At 42.5% G+C, this 20,985-nt stretch overlaps 1 protein-coding gene across 5 annotated transcripts in view; it reads left to right on the top strand.

Annotated features, from left to right (window-relative positions):
- The window catches only part of TNS1 (tensin 1), a 688,885-nt gene that overhangs the window by 593,118 nt on the left and 74,782 nt on the right, over window positions 1-20,985 (top strand). For 3 of the 5 annotated variants that reach the window (XM_089683821.1, XM_089683825.1, XM_089683824.1), the window contains one exon: window positions 10,619-10,708. The exons of the other annotated variants lie outside the window; for them this stretch is intronic. In XM_089683821.1, the coding sequence (XP_089539947.1) occupies window positions 10,619-10,708 (90 nt within the window). The remainder of the gene's footprint in view (window positions 1-10,618; window positions 10,709-20,985) is intronic. 5 annotated transcript variants of the gene reach the window in all.

The following is a 20,985-nucleotide window of genomic DNA, read 5'->3' as shown; positions in this document are numbered from 1 at the left end:
CTTTGCCTGCCTTTATCTGGCCCTTGGGGCACTATTCCTGCCATTGACACCACAATAGGCCCTGATAACAATTACATAGTTACATAGTTAGTCTGGCTGAAAAAAGACAATAGTCCATCCAGTTCAACCATTAAAAAAAAAAAGAAAAAAATAGTTTAATCCTATACCCACAGTTGATCCAGAGGAAGGCAAAAAACCCAGCAAAGCACGATCCAATTTGCTCCTGCAGGGAAAAAATTTCCTTCCTGATCCCCCGAGAGGCAATCGGATATTCCCTGGATCAACTTTACCTATAAATGTTATATCCAGTTATATTCTGTGTATCCAAGAAAGAATCCAGGACTTTCCTACAGCAATCCACTGAGCTGGCCACAACCAACTCTTGAGGGAGTCTATTCCACATTTTCACAGCTCTTACTGTGAAGAAACCTTTCTGTGTTTTGGAGATTAAATTTGTTTTCCTCCAGATGTAAATAGTGCTCCCTTGATCAGGCATTGTTTCCTCCCAATGACGTTGGGGCATTTTTTACTCATACTGGCCACAGTTCCCCCCAAAGTCTTAAGAACAGTAAACTGGTGTCCTTTGATTAAAAAGTTTGGAGACCTCTGGCTTATAGCAATGAAAGGGTGTGATTGATGTCAGCGACATTACAGGTACAGGACATGTACAGGATTTCTGGTCAATGATAGGCTATACCTGCATGGGTAATAAATGCCCATTTCTTATGTTACCTATCAGATGTTGCATCCCAACCAATGACTGCTCTCCCGATGAGGTATCCAGCAAGAAGAAGGAGTTAAAATCAATGGTCACCCATTGTATTCCCTGTTCATGTTGGCACTCTATACTCTGTTAGCTGATCCTGGCTGCTCGCTATGAGTCAGACTACCTCATCTAGTCTGAACAGGGCCTTCCTAGTTCCAACATCCCTGTCTTGCACTGATGAGTCAAATGTGGTTGAAACCATGTAAAGTCTGAACTGGTACAGTTGCACCTCTGCCTGTATTATACGGTCTTTGTGAAATGCAGAGACATAACACTCTAGATATCTACAGTTCTGTAGAGGCAGGCACAACTTCCAAAATTACCTCCTTTTTTCCTTCCTGAGCCTGTACAAGCATAATAGATATGTTGTAGAAATATGTATATTGTATAAATACTGGATACCAATTTAAAGTGCATGTAAAGACAATACTGTCACGTACTTGATGGGAGACTGAAAGGACGAGGTCAGCCTCACTTGTGTCACTAGCCCTGACCCCGCTGGAGTTGGAACAGAGGGAGTCTAGGACCCAGGGGAACAAGAGCGCCAATAGTTGTTGTTTGCAGATCTTGCAGATGATGACATTGGAAGGCCGATGATCTTCTGATCCAGGCACAGTAGTAACAAGCAGAGCGGGTCTTGTAGATTGCCAGGTGTGCACCAGAGCAAGGCAGGTAGTGAGGACAAGAGACAGGAGCAATGTCATGGAATAGCCAGGGTCATCAACAGTCGGGCAGCACAGTACAGAATCAGATGGAAAAGCCAAGTTCAGGAGCAGAGCCGAAGTCAGGAACCAGTATCAATCCGGAGAGCAATCAGAGTCAGGTGAGGAACAAGCCGGGTCATCAACAAAGGAATCACACAGGAACAAGCAGGACACAGGGGAGCTGAAGACCAGTCAGCAGTGAACATGAGCAGAGAAAATCCTTAAATAGGCCATCTGGCGCCAATTTTTGCCGTGCATGTGCGTGATTGCGCATTCCTGCGCGCATGCGCACAACCGGCAATTCTCCTGCGGGAATTCCTATGCGCATGCGCATTTCCGATCGTGATTCGTCTGGCTGGAAATCTCTTACAAATACTTTCCAAAGTTATCTTTTGCCTTCAGAACTGCCGTAATTCTTCATGGCATAGATTCAAAAAGGTGTTGGAAACATTCCTCATAGATTTTGGTCCATATTGACATGAGTTACTGTTGCCTTTCTATCATCTGGAACCAGTCTGCCCATTCTTCTCTGACCTCTGACATCTACAAGGCAATTTTTGTCCACACAACTGCCGCTCGCTGGATAATTTCTCTTTTTCGGACCATTCTCTGTAAACCCTAGAGACACCTGTCCACAACCTCAAACAGTCACACGCCAAACTCCACTATGGTGAAGACCTAAGAGCTGTCGAAGGACACTAGAAACAAAATTGTAGACCTGCACCAGGCTGGGAAGACTGAATCTGCAATAGGCAAGCATCTTGGTGTGAACAAATCAACTGTGGGAGCAATAATTAGAAAATGGAAGACATACAAGACCACTGATAATCTCCCTCGATCTGGGGCTCCACGCAAGATCTCACCCCGTGGGGTCAAAATAATCACAAGAACGGTGAGAAAAAATCCCAGGACCACACAGGGGGACCTAGTGAATGACCTGCAGAGAGCTGGGACCAACGTAACAATGGCTACCATCAGTAACACACTACGCCGCCAGTGACTCAGACCCTGCAGTGCCAGACGTGTCCCCCTGCTTAAGCCAGTACATGTCCGGGCCGTCCGAAGTTTGCTAGAGAGCATTTGGATGATCCAGAAGAGGATTGGGAGAATGTCATATGGTCAGATGAAACCAAAATAGAACTGTTTGGTAGAAACACAACTCGTCGTGTTTGGAGGAGAGAGGATGCTGAGTTGCATCCAAAGAACACCATACCTACTGTGAAGCATGGGGGTGGCAACATCATGCTTTGGGGCGGTTTCTTCGCAAAGGGACCAGGACGACTGATCCATGTACAGGACAGAATGAATGGGGCCATGTATCGTGAGATTTTGAGCGCAAACCTCCTTCCATGAGCAAGGGCATTGAAGATGAAACGTGGCTGGGTCTTCCAACATGACAATGATCCCAAACATACCGCCCAGGCAACAAAGGAGTGGCTTTGTAAGAAGCATTTCAAGGTCCTGGAGTTGCCTAGCCAGTCTCCAGATCTCAACCCCATAGAAAACCTTTGAAGGGAGTTAAAAGTCCATGTTGCCCAGCGACAGCCCCAAAACATCACTGCTCTAGAGGAGATCTGCATGGAAGATGGGCCAACATACCAGCAACAGTGTGTGCCAACCTTGTGAAGACTTACAGGAAACGTTTGACCTCTGTCATTGCCAACAAAGGATATATAACAAAGTACTGAGATAAACTTTTGATATTGACCAAATACTTATTTTCCACCATAATTTGCAAATAAATTCTTTCCAAATCAGCCAATGTGATTGTCTGGATTTGTTTTCTCATTTTGTCTCTCATAGTTGAGGTCTACCTATGATGCCAATTACAGGCCTCTCTCATCTTTTTAAGTGGGAGAACTTGCACAATTGGTGGCTGACTAAATACTTTTTTGCCCCGCTGTATTTCCAAGGATGAAGACCACGAAAGGCAAAATTAGAACCAAAATATCCAATGAGCACCTTGAGAATTCGTGGAGAATTGCTTCTTCATCCATTGAACCAGATATTGATGTGTTCTTTTATCAGAAACCATGTCAAATATCTCACTAGTTTTATGTTGCCCACTTTTACAATAAAAAATATTACAAAGAAAATGAAGTTTTATTACTCTGATAGGTATAGTGTGTATATCAATGAACGGTAACTTGTCATCTGCCGGACTTTTTCTGCTCATTAGCTATCCTTATTCCAGTGTGGCCCAGGAAGGTCATTAGGTTGGACACCCCTGTATTAGATGAGCCAGTACTTTACACCAATAACCTTTGAGCAATAAAAATCTCCCACTTTATTCACAACCAAGTTTTGGCTTTACATACAATTTAATATAGTAGGTTTGCAGAAATGGGCCATGACGCACCAGCAACTTGGGGTGGTCCAAATCTTCAAATTAGTCTGAAATTGGAGGGAAAGAAAAGGGGAAAAGGTTGCAAAAGGACTTTAAAGGCACAAAAAATTCAAACAAATCATTTGTACTTTATTATGACAATAAGTCATGAAAAAACATCTTGCAGTTCAAAAGATTATAGTTACACTATCCCCGCAGACAATGTCCCACAGCCCAACGTGTGCAAGGAACACATTGATGATTAAATATGTAAAGACCACCAAATGGATCCTGTAAGGGGGGGTGAGAGACATTAAGTCTCAGGAAAATGGCCCAATATGTTTGGCGACAATGCTCGCTTCTTCAGGGGCTTAGTAAGAGAATCTAAAAGAAATGTACATAAATTACAGTTGCAAGAAAAAGTATGTGAACCCCTTGGGATTACGTGGAGTTTTGCATGAATTAGGCATAAAATGTGCTCTGAACGTCATCTAAGTCACAACAATAGAAGAACACAGTCTGCTGAACATAATACTACACAAACATTAGATGTTGCCATGGTTTAATTGCACATAACATGTAAACATTCACAGTGCAGGGAGGAAAAAGTATGTGAGGCCCTAGCTTAATGACTTCTCCCAGAGCTAATTGGAGCCAGGAGTGAGCCAACCTTGACTCCAATCAGTGTGATGATATTGGATGTGTTGCTGACAGCTGTCCTGCCCTTAAAAAACACACACCTGTTTTGGGTTTACTGGTTTCAAGAAGCACTGTCTGATGTGAACCATGCCTCGCAGAAAAGAGCTCTCAGAAGACCTACCATCAAGAATTGTTGACTTGCATGAAGCTGGAAAGGGTTACAAAAGTATCTCCAAAAGCCTTGATGTTCATGTGTCCACGGTAAGACAGACTGTCTACAAATGGAGAAAGTTTAGCACTGTTGCTACTCTCCCTAGGCGCGGTCGTCCTGTAAAAATGACTGCAAGAGCACAGCGCAGAATGCTGCATGAGGTAAAGAAGAATCCCAGAGTGTCAGCTAAAGACCTACAGAAATCTCTGGCACATGCTAACATTTTTGTTGACACATCTACAATAAGGAAAACATTAAACAAAAATGGAGTACATGGGAGGACACCACGGAGGAAGCCATTGCTGTCCAAAAAGAATATTGCAGCACGTTTGAAGTTTGCAAAAGAGCACCTGGATGTTCCACAGCACTACTGGCAAAATATACTGTGGACAGATGAAACCAAGATTGAGTTGTTTGGGAAGAACACACAACACTATGTGTGGAGAAAAAAAGGCACAGCACACCAACATCAAAACCTCATCTCCACTGTGAAACATGGCGGAGGGAGCATCATGGTTTGGGGCTGCTTTGCTGCCTCAGGGCCTGGACGGATTGTTGTCATTGATGGGAAAATGAATTCCAGAGTTTATCAAGACATTTTGCAGGAAAACGTACGACCATCTGTCTGCCAACTGAAGCTCCGCAGAGGATGGGCGATGCAACAGGACAATGACCCAAAGCATACAAGTAATTCAACAAAACAATGGCTGCAACAGCACAGAATACGCCTTCTGGAGTGGCCCAGTCAGAGTCCTGACCTCAACCAGATTGAAATGCTGTGGCATGACCTTAAGAGAGCGATTCACACCAGACATCCCAAGAATATTACTACACTGAAACAGTTTTGTGAAGAGGAGTGGTCCAAAATGACTCCAGATCGTTGTGCAGGTCTGATCTGCAACTACAGGAAACGTTTGGTTGAGGTTATTGCTGCCAAAGGAGGGTCAACCAGTTATTAAGTCCAAAGGTTCACATACTTTTTCCTCCCTGCACTGTGAATGTTTACATGTTATGTGCAATTAAACCATGGCAACATGTAATGTTTGTGTAGTATTATGTTCAGCAGACTGTGTTCTTCTATTGTTGTGACTTAGATGACGTTCAGAGCACATTTTATGCCCAATTCATGCAAATCTAAATGTAATCCCAAGGGGTTCACATACTTTTTCTTGCAACTGTAGATAAATCAAATTACAACATGTGAATACAAGAAAAAGGGCAAATTCATACCTTAACATATTATAACTTACATATGATATCAATATGCACCATGCATGGAAGTTATATTATGTTAAGGTATGAATTTGCCTTTTTTCTTGTATTCACATGTTGTAATTTGATTTATCTAATTTATGTACATTTCTTTTAGATTCTCTTACTAAGCCCCTGAAGAAGCGATCATTGTCGCCAAACATATTGGGCCATTTTCCTGAGACTTAATGTCTCCCCCCCCCCCCTTACAGGATCCATTTGGTGGTCTTTACATCTTTAATCATTAATGTGTTCCTTGAACACGGTGGGCTGTGGGACATTGTCTGCGGGGATAGTGTAACTATAATCTTTTATTTTATTTATTTATTTTAGGTACCTATATAGCGCTGTAAATTTTATGCAGCGCTTTACATATATATATATTGTACATTCACATCAGTCCCTAACCCTCAAGGGGCGTATAATCTAAGGTCCCTAACTTACATTCATACATACACATACTAGGGACAATTTAGACAGGAGCCAATTAACTTACCAGCATGTCTTTGGAGTGTGGGAGGAAACCGGAGTACCCGGAGGAAACCCATGCAGGCACAGGGAGAGCATGCAAACTCCAGGCAAGTGGTGCCATGGTTGGGAATTGAACCAATGACCCTAGTACTGCCAGGTGGAAGTGCTAACCATTTAGCCACTGTGCTGCCCCACTTTTAAACTACAAGATGTTTTTTCATGATAAAATACAAATGATTTTACTAAAATGTGTTTGAAATTTCTGTGCCTTTAAAGTCCATTTGCAACCTTTTCCGCGTTTCTTTCCCTCCAATTTTTGACTAATATAATTAGGACGTGGCACCAAATATTACCCATTCTTTTGGAAGTGATCTGGCACCCGGATACACTCCATTCCTTTCTTTTTGTTCAAATCTTCAAATTATTTTCTGTGGCAATCTGTGACTAGCAATAGTGTTGCCACTTGAGCTTCATACAATACTGTCTACACAGCCCCATGACCATCAGTAGATTCCGTAGCTAGCTTCAAACTCTACAAAAAAGTAAAATGCTCAGCAACCAACCTACAAATCGCTAATATTGCTGCAATACTGACCTGATACTGATACTGACTACAATATTATTATTATTATTACAGTATTTATAAAGCGCCAATAGTTCGCTCAGCGCTGTACATTACAAAGGGGGACAGAACATGTGACAGAACAATACCAATACAATGCAAAACATGAGGGGATTGAGGGCCCTGCTCTTTGGAGCTTACAATCTAGGAGGGAGAGGATGGTGGTACAGGAGGAGATAGCTGTGGGGGATGGAGTGGTAGGAGGAGTGGAGGAGGTTGGCAAGTTAGCAGGGGGTGGGGTAGGCTTCCCTGAAGAGATGGGTTTTCAGGGTGCGCCTAAAGGAGAGGAGAGTAGGTGATAATCTGATGGGTTGGGGCAGGGAGTTCCAGAGGATGGGTGACACCCTGGAGAAGTCCTGGAGGCGGGCATGGGAGGAGGAGACCAGGGAACTAGAGAGAAGGAGCTCTTGTGAGGAGCGGAGTGTGCATGTTGGGTGGTACTTGGATATTAGGTCGGTGATGTAGTTCGGGGCAGTATGGTGGACAGCTTTGTACATCAGTGTTAGGATTTTGAATTTGATCCGTTTCGCAATCGGAAGCCAGTGGAGGGATTGGCAGAGGGGGGTGGCGGAGATGGAGCTGTTGGAAAGGTGAATGAGTCTGGCAGCCCAATATATTTTAAAGTAAAAAAAAAAGTGCTAATGAGTTCAGTTTTTCTGCTACGAAATCTTTGCTACCCAACCCCCAACCCAATGAGTGCTTCACATTGACTCTCGGGATTGACAGCCAGCTGTTTAGTACAATACGTTCTTCTTAGCAAGTTCTGCTTTCAGTGCTTTGGTTTCCAGATCATACTTCTCTACTCACAATTTATCAGGACCGGCTTTTCCTTTCCCCCACTGACTTGGGTTGACGCTTGACCGCTGTTCGGTTTTTACGAGAGGAGAGATTTATTGTACACATTGTGGTTTCCTAGAGGGGGGATTCGAGGGCACCAACCTCACCTAACTTTTTACTTGGTCACTTTCTGACGAATTCCAGCAGAATGTCTCCATTCATCCCAGCAGTGAGATCTTGTTCCTTTATATGGCGATTCTCTGCTCTCTGTATGTTGGAACAAATACCTTGTTGTGGTGGGATGGATTCCCGAGAAATGAACATCTCCTGTGGGCATGTAGGAAACAGAGAATGCCAACTCCAGTGTGGCTTGGAGAGGCCACGACAAAAGGCGCCTATTGTTACCTCAAGGGGAAAATGTTTCAATCATGTAAGCCTGCCGTCTCAAATACAACAATTTTCATGACCAGACTCCAGTTTAAGGGTACATCTACATCAGGGGTGTCAAACTCCATTTCACCGTGGGCCGTATCAGCATTATGGTTGCCCTCAAAGAGCTTTTTGTATCTGTAAGACTAGATCTCCAGAGCATCCCAACCCCCATTACATCAGATGTCAAGAATCCCACACCTTCCCTAACATCACCCTGCATCCCCTTAGGGGGCAGAGCTGGAAAGCAGAAAGTGCAGGGTCTGGAGGAGGACCAGAGGAGTGGAGTCAGTTACAAGAGTCTGCTGAATGCTGAGACCAGGGGAGGCAGATGAGGAGGATTTGGCAGATTTGTTCTATTTTCCTCTCTGCTGGGGACTGCTGAGACAAGGTAGGGGCTGAGACAAGGGGGTACCTGCAGGAGATGTGCAAGGGCCACATGAAATGACCTGGAGGGCCAGATTCGGCCATCGGGCCTTGTGTTTGACACCTGTGACCAGGGGCGGACTGACAACTCATGGGGCCCCCAGGCAATAGGGGATCATGGGGCCCCTGTGTCCTTGCCCAAACTCCAAAAAGCCTATGAAAAAGGTACCAGGGGCATCTCAAGGGGTTCCCCTACTGACCCCAGGCCCTCGGGCAGTGTCCGTGTTTCCAAATGGTCAGTCCGCCCCTGCCTGTGACCTACATGCTTATTTGTACCAGCAGTAGAAGGGATAACCTCACCTGTATGTCTCATTTGCATTCCTGATGCTATTGTGGCAACTATTAGCTGCAGAAGTGGTTGGAATTTACAAAAGCAGAGAATAAAAAAAAAAAATCAAAGATCAGCGAGCAAAGGGTAAACCAATCATAATTCATTTTTCTTATTCCTGTAAAATGATTGGTTGTTACACTGTGGAGGTTGTCTTTGCACTTGGTCCAAGACAGAGCAACATTTTTAAACTGTCATAACTGGTATATTTTTGTTTTCAATGTTTTATGGTACATGATTGGCTTGGGGCTCATTTACATAAACGTCTTCATTTTGCTTCTATTTTAAATATTGGAAAAATACATCTGCAAATCGGATCTGAACTGCAGCAATATACGGTACAATAATAATAGGTAGACTTTAAAGATGAAAAAAAAAATGAAGGCACACTATGAGTTAAGTCTGCTGGGGTGTATGACACCTCCTGGGGTTAACTTTATTATTTAAGTCTGACAGCGTTCTAGTATTCTATACTATAATCACTGTTGTTCCAAGAGAGCGACCTGATCCTTCTGAGCTCTGCATCTTGAACAGCACTCCTCCTGCCCAATCACAGAAGCCTTGGTATTATGTGAACACATTCACAAGATACCAAGGCTTCTGTGAATGGGCAGCAGAGGGGAAGAGCTGGCATAGATGTGTGTTTCTCTGCTCTCAGATCCCCAGAGTGTCTCTGGGCAGAACAATAAACCTGTCAAATGTAAATAATAGAGATCAGCCCAGGAAATGTCATGCAGCCCCTGGGACTAAACCAGTGGTCTCCAAAGTGCAGCCTGGGGCCGAATGTGGCCCTTTGTTTGCCTTAATCAGGCCCTTGGAGCACTATTCCTTCTACACCAACAGGGGCATAATTCCTGTCACTTATACCAACAATGGGGCTCTATACCTACCACCATGATGGGGTACTATTCTTTCTACCGACACCAATGATGGGGTACTATTATTTCCACTGACGCCAATGATGGGGTGCTATTCTTTCTACCGACACCAATGATGGGGTACTATTCTTTCCACGGACACCAATGATGGGGTACTATTCTTTCCACTGATGGGCATATTATTCCTCCCACTGACACCAGCTGAAGGGCCCTATTATTGCCAATGATGGGGTACCATTTCTTTCCAGAATAACAACAATGGGGCAATATTCCTCCCCCTAATACCAATGATGGGGCATTGTTTTCTCCCATTGACAGCAGGGCATTTTTTTACCCATGTTGGCCACAGTCCGGCCTTCTCAAAGTCTGAAGGACAGTAAACCAGCCCCTTGTTCAGAAAGTTTGGAGACCCCTGGAAGCTCATAGTGTGCCTTCACTTTTTACAAACTGGCTGAATTCCTGGAATTCAGCTTTAATCCTGGGTTCACTTATTTGTTGTGCATTATGAAGAATTCAGAAGGAGATAAGAATCCAACATGTAATTCAGCAAATTAAGCACAAATAACTGCGTTTTTAATGGACTTGTTTTTGTAAATCAGCCCTGTTTTTTCTGTTTTTCCTTTTTATCATTTTACACTTCCATTCATTTCAATCGCAAAGAACTAACTTTCATTTTCCCCCTTTTTCATTTGTCTGTGTTGTCCTTCTGCCTTTTTTGTGTACTTTTTTTTTTTTGTTCTGTCTATCACTCCATCCGCCATGGTCCCACCCCCTTCCATCCGTCCACCAGAGTACAACAACAAACTCCGGAATATCCGTAAAAGTATGAACACCCCCCACTCACCTCCGCTTCACCGCCAGCGTTCCTTCACTTTCTCTGGTTTGTCCTTCTCTGCCATCTCCTTTCCATTTTGCATGGCGTTTTGCGCCCTCAAGCAGTGTGACAAAGTGTTTCTAGAGTCAGTTGTGTTGTGAACCGCTAACCTCTAGCTTTTCAGAAACCGCCAGTGACAATATATCTGCTGGTATGCTGAGCCTTGAGGTTACTGGAGAGCCAGAGGCTTACTTATATTGCCTATACCTACTCAATGACTGATCCATAAGCTGCTTTGTAAGTCATAACAAGGATCTTCGTGAAGGAGCTAAACTCGGTATTGCTGTTGAGTGATTTGCTTGGGTCATTACTTCTGCATGAGCTTAGAGCTGTGTGACTCCTGAGCCAATGTCTGAAATGATTGCTGGTGTCATCCCTGAAAACCTATTCGGTCCTGTAAGCATCTATGGTAGCACATCCTATAGCATACACTTCATTTTAGCTCTGTTGATTTCAAATTAGGGCTTAGCCTTCCCACAGCCCTTGCTTGTACGTTAATGACGTGAGGGCTCTAAATTATTGAACCTCCACCGAAAGAGCTTCTTGTTTCTTGTAGATCTTTGTTAAAACTGACGGGGCAAAGGCAGATCAGCAAAATGATCAGTTGTACAAATGGTTTTCAATAAAAGTCTTAATCAGTTACATTTGGACCAGCTCTTCTAAAGTATACACTGTGTCTGGGAAAAATTGTCCACTTGTTGCTCGTTGTCACAACGCTGTAGAACAGCCATTCCCAACCAAAGTTCCATTGAACCCTAGAGTTCCTCAAGAGGTTGCTAGGGGTTCTTTGAGCTATGCAGATTGACCTTCCATCTTCTGGTTCCTGAATAGTTCCAGGTCTAATTGTTAATCTCATTTGGCAAAGCCAGCAGCATAACACCAAATGGTCTTTTTAGCGGATTTAAAGGATGAACACCAATGTAAGGAACATTTTTCCCACTGACCACCAATGTAGGGAACACTTTCCCACTGACCACCAATGTAAGGAACATTTTCCCACTGACCACCAATGTAAGGGACATTCTTCCCACTGACCACCAATGTAAGGGACACTTTTCTCACTGACCACCAATGTAAGGAGCATTCTTCCTACTGGCCACCAATGTAAGGAACATTCTTCCCATTGGCCACCAATGTAAAGAGCATTCTTCCCATTGGCCACCAAAAGTAAGGGACATGCTTCCCACTGACCCCCAATGTAAGGAGCATTCTTTCCACTGACCATCAATGTAAGGAGCATTCTTCCCACTGACCACCGACCACCAATGTACGGGATATTCTTCCCACTGATCACCAATGTAAGGGATATTCTTTCCACTGACCACCAAAGTAAGGAACATTTTTCCCACTGATCACCAGTGTAAGGAACATTCTTCCCATTGGCCACCAAAGTAAGGGGCATTTTTCCCACTGACCCCCCCAATGTAAGGGGCATTTTTCCCACTGACCCCCCAATGTAAGAAGCATTCTTCCCACTGACCTCCAATGTAAGGGACATTCTTCCCACTGACCTCCAATGTAGGGAGCATTCTTCCCACTGACCTCCAATGTAAGGAGCATTCTTCCCATTGGCTACCAATGTAAGGAGCATTCTTCCCATTGGCTACCAATGTAAGGAGCATTCTTCCCATTGGCCCCCAAAGTTAGGGGCATTTTTCCCATTGGCCACCAAATCAAGGGACATGCTTCCCACTGACCCACAATGTAAGGGGCTTTTTTCCCACTCACTACCAATGTAAGGACATTCTTCTCACTGACCCCCAATGTAAGGAGCATTCTTCCCACTGACCCAAAATGTAAGGGGCATTCTTCTCACTGATCACCAATGTAAGGGACATTCTTCCCACTGACCCCCAATGTAAGGGACATTCTTCCCACTGACCCCCAATGTAAGGGGCATTCTTCCCACTGACCACCAATTAATTCATTTTAGTGGGGCTTCCATAAGACCTAAAATGTATTTTCCTCTGGGGTAAAAAAATTGAGAAAGTCTGTTGTATAATGTTATGTCTACACAAGCATTCCACAGAGAACTGAGGACAACTGTAGACATCAGACAACCCAGGCAACAAGTCAAAATGTGGACATTTCCTATTGGACACAGTAGTTGGTATGAGAGCTTGTACAGGTGTCATGAAACAGGTATTAAGTACCATTTAGTGCATTCATGAGTTCTGTGTACGGCTTTACTTTGTCACATGTATCAGGAGGTGGTACGCTCTAGCACTTACTTGCTATGTGCTGTACAGAGACTGTGTGTAATAACCAAACAATTCTGACAGCAACTAATATTTTGGGTAAGATGGATTGCTGTGACCAGCAACTGTCCTTTCTGCTTTTTTTTTTTCGATTGCATGGAGTGATGAAGGTATGAATTCAAGCCTTTAACCAATGACTGGCTATGACACCAGAAAGCATGAGGTTTGAAATCTCTCTTTTAAGGCATTTGCGTTTTTGTGTGTTTTCACTGGTTTGTAGGTAAACTAACACAACAAAATGTAGGATAAAGTTGTTATTTTTTATGAATTATATTTTTTATGAACGTTGAACTTAATGCTTTTTATATTGTTACAATGTTGCTTCTCTTAAAATGTGTAAAATAATATAACAGGTGAGGATTGAAGGTTGGCTTATTGAAACAAGGTAACAATTCAGTTAATAAGACACTTGTATTTATTATTATTATACAGGATTTATATATTATTATTATTCAGGATTTATATATTATTATTATTATTATACAGGATTTATATTATTATTATTATACAGGATTTATATTATTATTATTCAGGATTTATATATTATTATTATTATACAGGATTTATATTATTATTATACAGGATTTATATTATTATTATTATTATTATTATTATTATACAGGATTTATATTATTATTATACAGGATTTATATATTATTATTATTATTATACAGGATTTATATTATTATTATTATACAGGATTTATATATTATTATTATACAGGATTTATATTATTATTATTATACAAGATTTATATATTATTATTATACAGGATTTATATCTTATTTTATTATTATTATACAGGATTTATTATTATTATTATTATTATTATTATTACTACGAGTTTATATAGCGCCAAAGGGTTTGCTCAGCGCTGTACAATAGGGGGGGACAATACATGGCACAGTACAACAAAGACAGACAGCGTACGAGGGGTAAGAGGGCCCTACTCTTACGAGCTTACAATCTAGGAGGGAGGGGGTAAAGGTACAGTAGGAAGTGGCTGGGGGGGATGAAGTGGTAGGAGGAATGAGGGAGGATGGCCGTTAGGTGAGGGTGGGGTAGGCTTCCCTGAAGAGATGGGTTTTGAGGGAGCGCCTGAATGTGAATAGAGAAGGCGACAGTCTGATGGATTGGGGCAGTGAGTTCCAGAGGATGGGGGAGGACCTGGAGAAGTCCTGCAGTCGTGCATGGGAGGAGGAGACCAGGGAGCAGGATAGAAGGAGGTCCTGTGAGGAGCGAAGGGTACGGGTAGGGTGGTACCTGGTGATCAGATTGGTGAGGTAGTCAGGGGCAGTGTTGTGAACGGCTTTGTAGGTCAGGGTAAGGAGTTTAAATTTGATGCGTTGGGCAATCGGGAGCCAGTGGAGGGAGAGGCAGAGGGGGGTGGCAGAGGTGGAGCGGGTGGTAAGGTGGATGAGTCTGGCAGCTGAGTTCAGGATGGTCTGGAGCGGGGAGAGCCTGCACTTGGGTAGGCCAGTGAGGAGGGAGTTGCAGTAGTCAAGGCGTGAGATGATGAGGGAGTGTACTAGAAGTTTGGTGGTGTCTGGGGTGAGGAAGGATATATTATTATTATTATTAATATTATTATACAGGATTTATATTATTATTATTATACAGGATTTATATTATTATTATTATTATACAGGATTTATATATTATTATTATTATTATACAGGATTTATATATTATTATTATACAGGATTTATATATTATGATTATACAGGATTTATTTTATTATTATTATTATACAGGATTTATATATTATTATTATACAGGATTTATATATTATGATTATACAGGATTTATGGCGCCAACAGTTTGCTCAGCGCTTTACAATATAACGGGAGACAATACAGCAACAATACAGTTCAATACAAGAGGGATAGGAGGGCCCTGATCCTTGGAGCTTACAATCTATTTATGGGTTTTATGTTGTCTCTTAATAGCCAGCTCCATTTTAGAAGTGTCAGCTCTTCTCCTCACTACTGTGTCATCATCATCAAATTTTTTGCTTTTACACCCCAGTCACATCAAACCCGACTTTGACTTACAGTGAAGTCGCACGATTTCAAAGTTGGGGAACATGCCCATTTCAGGTGCGATTTGCAAGACATCTGACACAGTTGTCTATGTAAATCGCACCAAAAGTTGTGTATGCACTACTTTAGAAATCGGTGCGGCTCCGACCAAGTCCGAACCGCGCCGATATGGCTGCTGCAATTGCGGACAGTAGGGTGTGAATTGGTATGCGATTTGCAAGCCGCATGGCATGCAAATCGCATGCCAAGTCGCACCCAATGCAACCGGGCTGTTAACCAACAATGGAGAGAACCACAACTCCAAGCAGCATGCTTGGAGTTAAAGCCTATATACCACCAAACCTTTATTTTCATGTTGGATACAGCAGGGACTAGTAAAACTGTTGTTTTTTTTTCTTTCATTGGTCTTTAACCCCTTCACGCCGGCGCCTTCCGGCCCTTTAAGAATTTCAGAAGCCGGGAGGCGGGGTGGGTTTTAGGGTCATGTGACGACACTTCACGGCGGTCACATGATCGGGAAAGGTCCCGATCGAAAGAGGAGATCGGGACCTTACCGTGAGTACCGGACATGTGTGATGGGAGCGAGCAGGGTGCGCGCTCTTGGTACATATGTCCTTTTTTAAAAGAACGCAAATGTGCGGCCGCTCGGCATCTAGACCCAGACCCCGGGAGGCCACACATTTGCGTTCGGCCGGCGTGAAGAGGTTAAAGTGGTTGTAAACTTCTGAAAAATGAACAAACCAAATTTTTCAATAGTATGTACTAGCCTCAATCCAAAGCACCGCATGTGGTTCCTATCTGTTCTCTCTTCCCTATGCTATCTGCATGAGCCACCTGTGACAGGTAATAATGACACCAATGGATCCTGGGGTCAGCCCCACGCACATCCAATACAGTAGGCAAATGACCGCCTCAACTGTGCAGGCTTCCCTATGAAACTTTGTTTTTACCTTCCACTCAGGTCTCAGATTACACTCAGCTCCCTGCTCTCTGCTGTACAGTGTGTGACATCAGATCCCTTCCCCCTGCCTCTGGAAGCTCAAAAATGCTGTTTAAAATGTGTGCTTTGGGAAGCTGTATAGGAGAGAGGGCAACAGATAAACAGGTACAACTTATGGAGGATGATTTGTTTTATCTTTTTGTCTCATCAGCCAAATGCACATCTAGAGCCTCCTTTGTTGAGCAAAAAGGGTGATAAGAGACTAAAGTAATTAAAAAGCCCTTAAATGAGTCAACATGTGTAGTACATTCACATATCCCAAAGTGAGATTATTTCTCATTTTAGGACAGCGAGTTGTAGGAGGGTCAGCACACCTGTGAGGTTTTTATTTCTCTTTTGGTCCAAATGACCATGGTCTCTGGTGCAGGGAAATCCAAAATGTTCGAGTTGTCACAGGAAAAGGAGGAGAGGAAATCTTCCAATGGACCTGTTTGGATGATAACCAGGAGGGGAGTTCCCCTCATTTTGAAGAGATTTCCTCTTACTTCCTGTCGTGTCTCTGGGACAGGAAGTGAAGGGACATAGACAAAAAGAAAAACATTTAAGAGGAGTCTTAACTGTTCTCTATTCACAGCAAAAAAAAAAAAAACTTTTGGCTTTACATAAACTTTATTTTTCTTCTAACCCCCCCCCCAATTTGGCTCCATTATATCAGCTTCTCCGTATTGGTACCATATGCCATTAATAAAGTACATGTTTGAAAACTTTATTTCGCACATGTAGAGGTCTCGTCTGTATGCAAAACATTCACACAGCTCAGAACCGTGTAACTGGAAACGTATGGAAATGGCGCTGGTTTTCAGTTCTAGCTGCTGCAGAAAGATGACGATTTTTGCATGTTAGGTTCATTTCCTATTATCCATAAGTATGTGATCTGTAGTCATAAATATCAACACCGTTACTACATTGTTACTACACTGCTACTCCAATGATCTCCACTTGTGGGCCCCATGCTGTCCTGCCGCATTGTGAGCTCAGGAGGTTGCCATTCAGATAAGCTTTGCAAAGCATTCTCTGATTGGACGAGGTGGAGAGGCAGGGTGGTGACATCACACTCTCCACCTCGTCCAGTCAGAGCACCCTTTGCATTCAATCAGAAAATAAAAAGTATTCTCTGAAAGGCCCTCGTGCTATTTAAGCCCTCATGAAGGGATAGTGTCTGCACACTCGAAATGCGTTGCCTTATGTTTCCTGCCAAATATTTAAAAACTTTCATGAAAATGATGGCAATAAAAACTTGGCAGAGAATCTAATCCTCCCCACTCCAGCCAAAACCTAAAGAGTAAAGTTTTGCCTTTTTGCATACTCTTTAAAGTGGAACTACACTGTATCCCAAGTGGAACTACACTGTAAACCAAAAGCGCTTTTTAATGTTTAACCATTTCAATACCGGGCAATTTTACACCTTCCTGCCCAGGCCATTTTTCAGGTTTCAGCGCTCTCACACTTTGAATGACAATTGCGCGGTCATACAACATTGTACCCAAACTAAAATTTTATCATTTTCTTCACACAACTAGAGCTTTCTTTTGGTGGTATTTAATCACCGCTGGGGTTTTTATTTTTTGCTAAATTAACAAAAAAAGACCAAAAATTTTGAAAAAAAACACATTTTTCTTTGTTTCTGTTATAAAAGTTTACAAATAAATAATTGTTCTTCATAAATTTAGGTCGAGATGTATTCTGCTACATGTCTTTGGTGAAAATAACCCAAATTAGGATGTATTTTTTAGTTTGTAAGAAAGTTATAGAGTTCACAAACTATGGTATAGATCTGAATATTGATCAGTCCTGAAGTACTGACAGCCAATCTCATTTCTTGAGGTCCAAGACTGTCAGAATAGTACAGATATCCCCCAAATGACCCCTTTTTGCAAAGTAGACCGTCCGACGTACTTCATAAGAGGCATGGCGAGTTTTTTGAAGTTGTATTTTTTTGTCATAATTTTTCGGAAAATGAAAACATTTAAAAAATTATTTTCACTATTTTTTTTTTTACATACTGTCACCAGTGCAGTACAGCGTCATCATATAACTGGCATGACGGTGAACAGGGACACTGACTGGTGACAGTATGAAAAAAAAATATATATATATTTTTTTTTAATTTTTTTTTATTTTTTTATTATATTTACTTTTTTATTACATTTTGTTTTTATTTTTTTAAGATTTTTTTTCATATTTTATTATGACCAAAGTAGTACAATGTTACCATAGTAACATTGTACTACTTTGGGGAAGTGATCAGTATTTTTTTTTTTTTTTTTACACAATTTGCTTATAGCAAAGAATTACTTTGCTATAAGCAAGCATTTACCTGAATGAAATCGATTCATTCAGCTTTTTTTTTTTTTTTTTTTTTTTTGTGCTTAGCTGTGATTTGGTCACAGCTAATCACATGACATGTGCATGTGATTAGCTGTGACCATTCACAGCTAGACACTAGTATACAATGGATGGCATCATGAATGAAGCCATCCATTGTATACAACTGTCATGTGACCTGCTGTGATTGGTCACAGCAGGTCACATGGTACCAGCAACGGGAGCCGGTACTCGGATCTGTCATCGGCCGTGTCCGAGGTGCACGGCCGGTGACAGATCGCACTGCTGCACCGCTCTGCATTGGCGCAAACGGCGCATGTGCGGGAGCACGCCAAATGGCGTGCACCCGGAATGGAGAGACACATCTGAAGCCGCCAAACGGCCATTGGCCGGGCGGCTAATGGTTAATGTTCAAAACAAACTCCCCCATCCATCCATGTCTCCTGGCATTTCTGGCAGTGGCCATCTTGAGTAAGGGCAGATGAGTCATGTAGCATTTACTTCCTGGAATCCATCTGCCCTTAGCTCAGACATGAAGGCAGGAGGGAGTGCTTAGCTGACAAAGCCCCTCCTTCCCTAATGAAGACTTCTGGGATGTATGACATCATTTGTCTAAGCCTGAAAACCAGGAAGTAACTAAAAAGTTGTAAAAAAAAACAAAGTTTAACTACTTGCCTACCGGGGCACTTTTACCCCCTTCCTGCCCAGGACAATTTTCAGCTTTCATCGCTGTCGCACTTTGAATGACAATTGCACGGTCATGCAACACTACCCAAACTAATTTTTATAATTTTTTTGGGACATATTGAGCTTTCTTTTGGTGGTATTTAATCACCGCTGGGGTTTTTATTTTTTGCTAAACAATCGAAAATAGACCAAAATTTTTGAAATAATAAGTTTTTCTTCGTTTCTGTTACAAAGCGTTGTAAATACAGTTGTGCTCAAAAGTTTGCACCCCCTGGCAGAAATTGTGACATTTTGGCATTGATATTGAAAATATGACTGATCATGCCAAACAAATGCTCTTTTATTGAAGGATGATGATCATATGAAGCCATTTATTCATCACATCGTTGTTTGGCTCCTTTTTAAATCATAATGATAACAGAAATCACCCAAATGGCCCGGATCAGAAGTCTCCGCCCCCGGATCAGAAGTCTCCGCCCCCTGGAATGTTCGGCCTTGGTACAGACACACAAGGGGACACAAACGGGTTGCAATGCCTATTAGAGGTTAATGTCCCACATCTGTGGCTTTTTAAATTGCAATTAGTGTCAGTGTATAAATAGCCAATGAGTTTGTTAGCTCTTACGTGGCAGCACTGACTAGGCTAGATACTGAGCCATGGGCAGCAAAAAAGAACTGTCAAAAGTCCTGCGTAACAAGGTAATGGAACTTTATAAAGATGGAAAAGGACATAAAAAGATGTCCAAAGTCTTGAATATTCCAGGCATCACTTCCACTAAGAAGTAGAAAATTCAGGGACCTCTTGATATCAAGCCAAGTACAGGTAGACCAAGAAAGATTGCAGCCCCAACTGCCAGATTTCTGTTATCATTATGATTTAAAAAGGAGCCAAACAACTAAGTGATAATAAATGGCTTCATATGATCATCATCCTTCAATAAAAGAGCATTTTTTTGGCATGATCAGTCATATTTTCAATATCAATGCCAAAATTTCACAATTTCTGCCAGGGGGTGCAAACCTTTGAGCACAACTATAAGTGTTTTTTTCTGCTTCATTGATGTGCGCTGATGAGGCAGCACTGATAGGCTCTGATGAAGCTGCACTGATGGGCACTGATAGGCTGCACTGATGGGTACTGATGAGGCTGCACCGATATGCGCCACCGATGGGCATTGATAGGCGCTGAGGAGGCTGAACTGATGGGCACTGAAAGTCGCTGATGAAGCTGCACTGATGGGCACTGATAGGCTGCACTGATGGGTACTGATGAGGCTGCACCGATATGCGCCACCAATGGGCATTGATAGGTGCTGAGGAGGCTGAACTGATGGGCACTGAAAGTCGCTGATGAAGCTGCACTGATGGGCACTGATAGGCTGCACTGATGGGTACTGATGAGGCTGCACCGATATGCGCCACCGATGGGCATTGATAGGTGACACTGATGGGCAATGATAGGTGACACTGATGGGCACTGACAGGCATCACTGATGGGCACTGATAGCCAGCGCTGATGGGCACTATTCGTTGCACTGATGGGGCTAAGCTGATCATCAGGGCACTGATGATCAGTGTAGATATCCTCTCTGAGAAATGCCGCTTACCGGCTCGCTCTCAAGTGAGGCTTATGCAGGCCGTACATGAGTCGAATTCTGAACACATTTTCTTTAGAAAATCGGAAATTTCGTGCATTTTGTAACCCGATGGCGCCACCATTGATTTAGAAATATAACCAACCAAGCCTTCAATGTCTCCTCATGTTGTTACATAAAATTATTTTCGTGGCCAAGAATTTTCTTTTCTTTCCAGGTCACCGCTCACGCTCGTTTCTTTTTTTATTTACATTTCTCGCACTATTCGCCTGTCATTAATTCAAAATTCGTTCATTTTTTAAAAAATTTCAAACATGCCCGATCACTCAGATTTGATGGTCACATGAAAATCGACCGTTTCTGTGACACGCTAATG

The sequence above is a fragment of the Staurois parvus genome, unplaced genomic scaffold, assembly GCF_062004578.1.
Source record: "Staurois parvus isolate SC_StPar_1 unplaced genomic scaffold, SC_StPar_1.0 ptg000323l, whole genome shotgun sequence".
In the NCBI taxonomy this organism is placed as follows: domain Eukaryota; kingdom Metazoa; phylum Chordata; class Amphibia; order Anura; family Ranidae; genus Staurois; species Staurois parvus.
The sequence above is the reverse complement of the archived record's forward strand: the minus strand, read 5'-3'. Positions and strand labels throughout refer to the sequence as shown.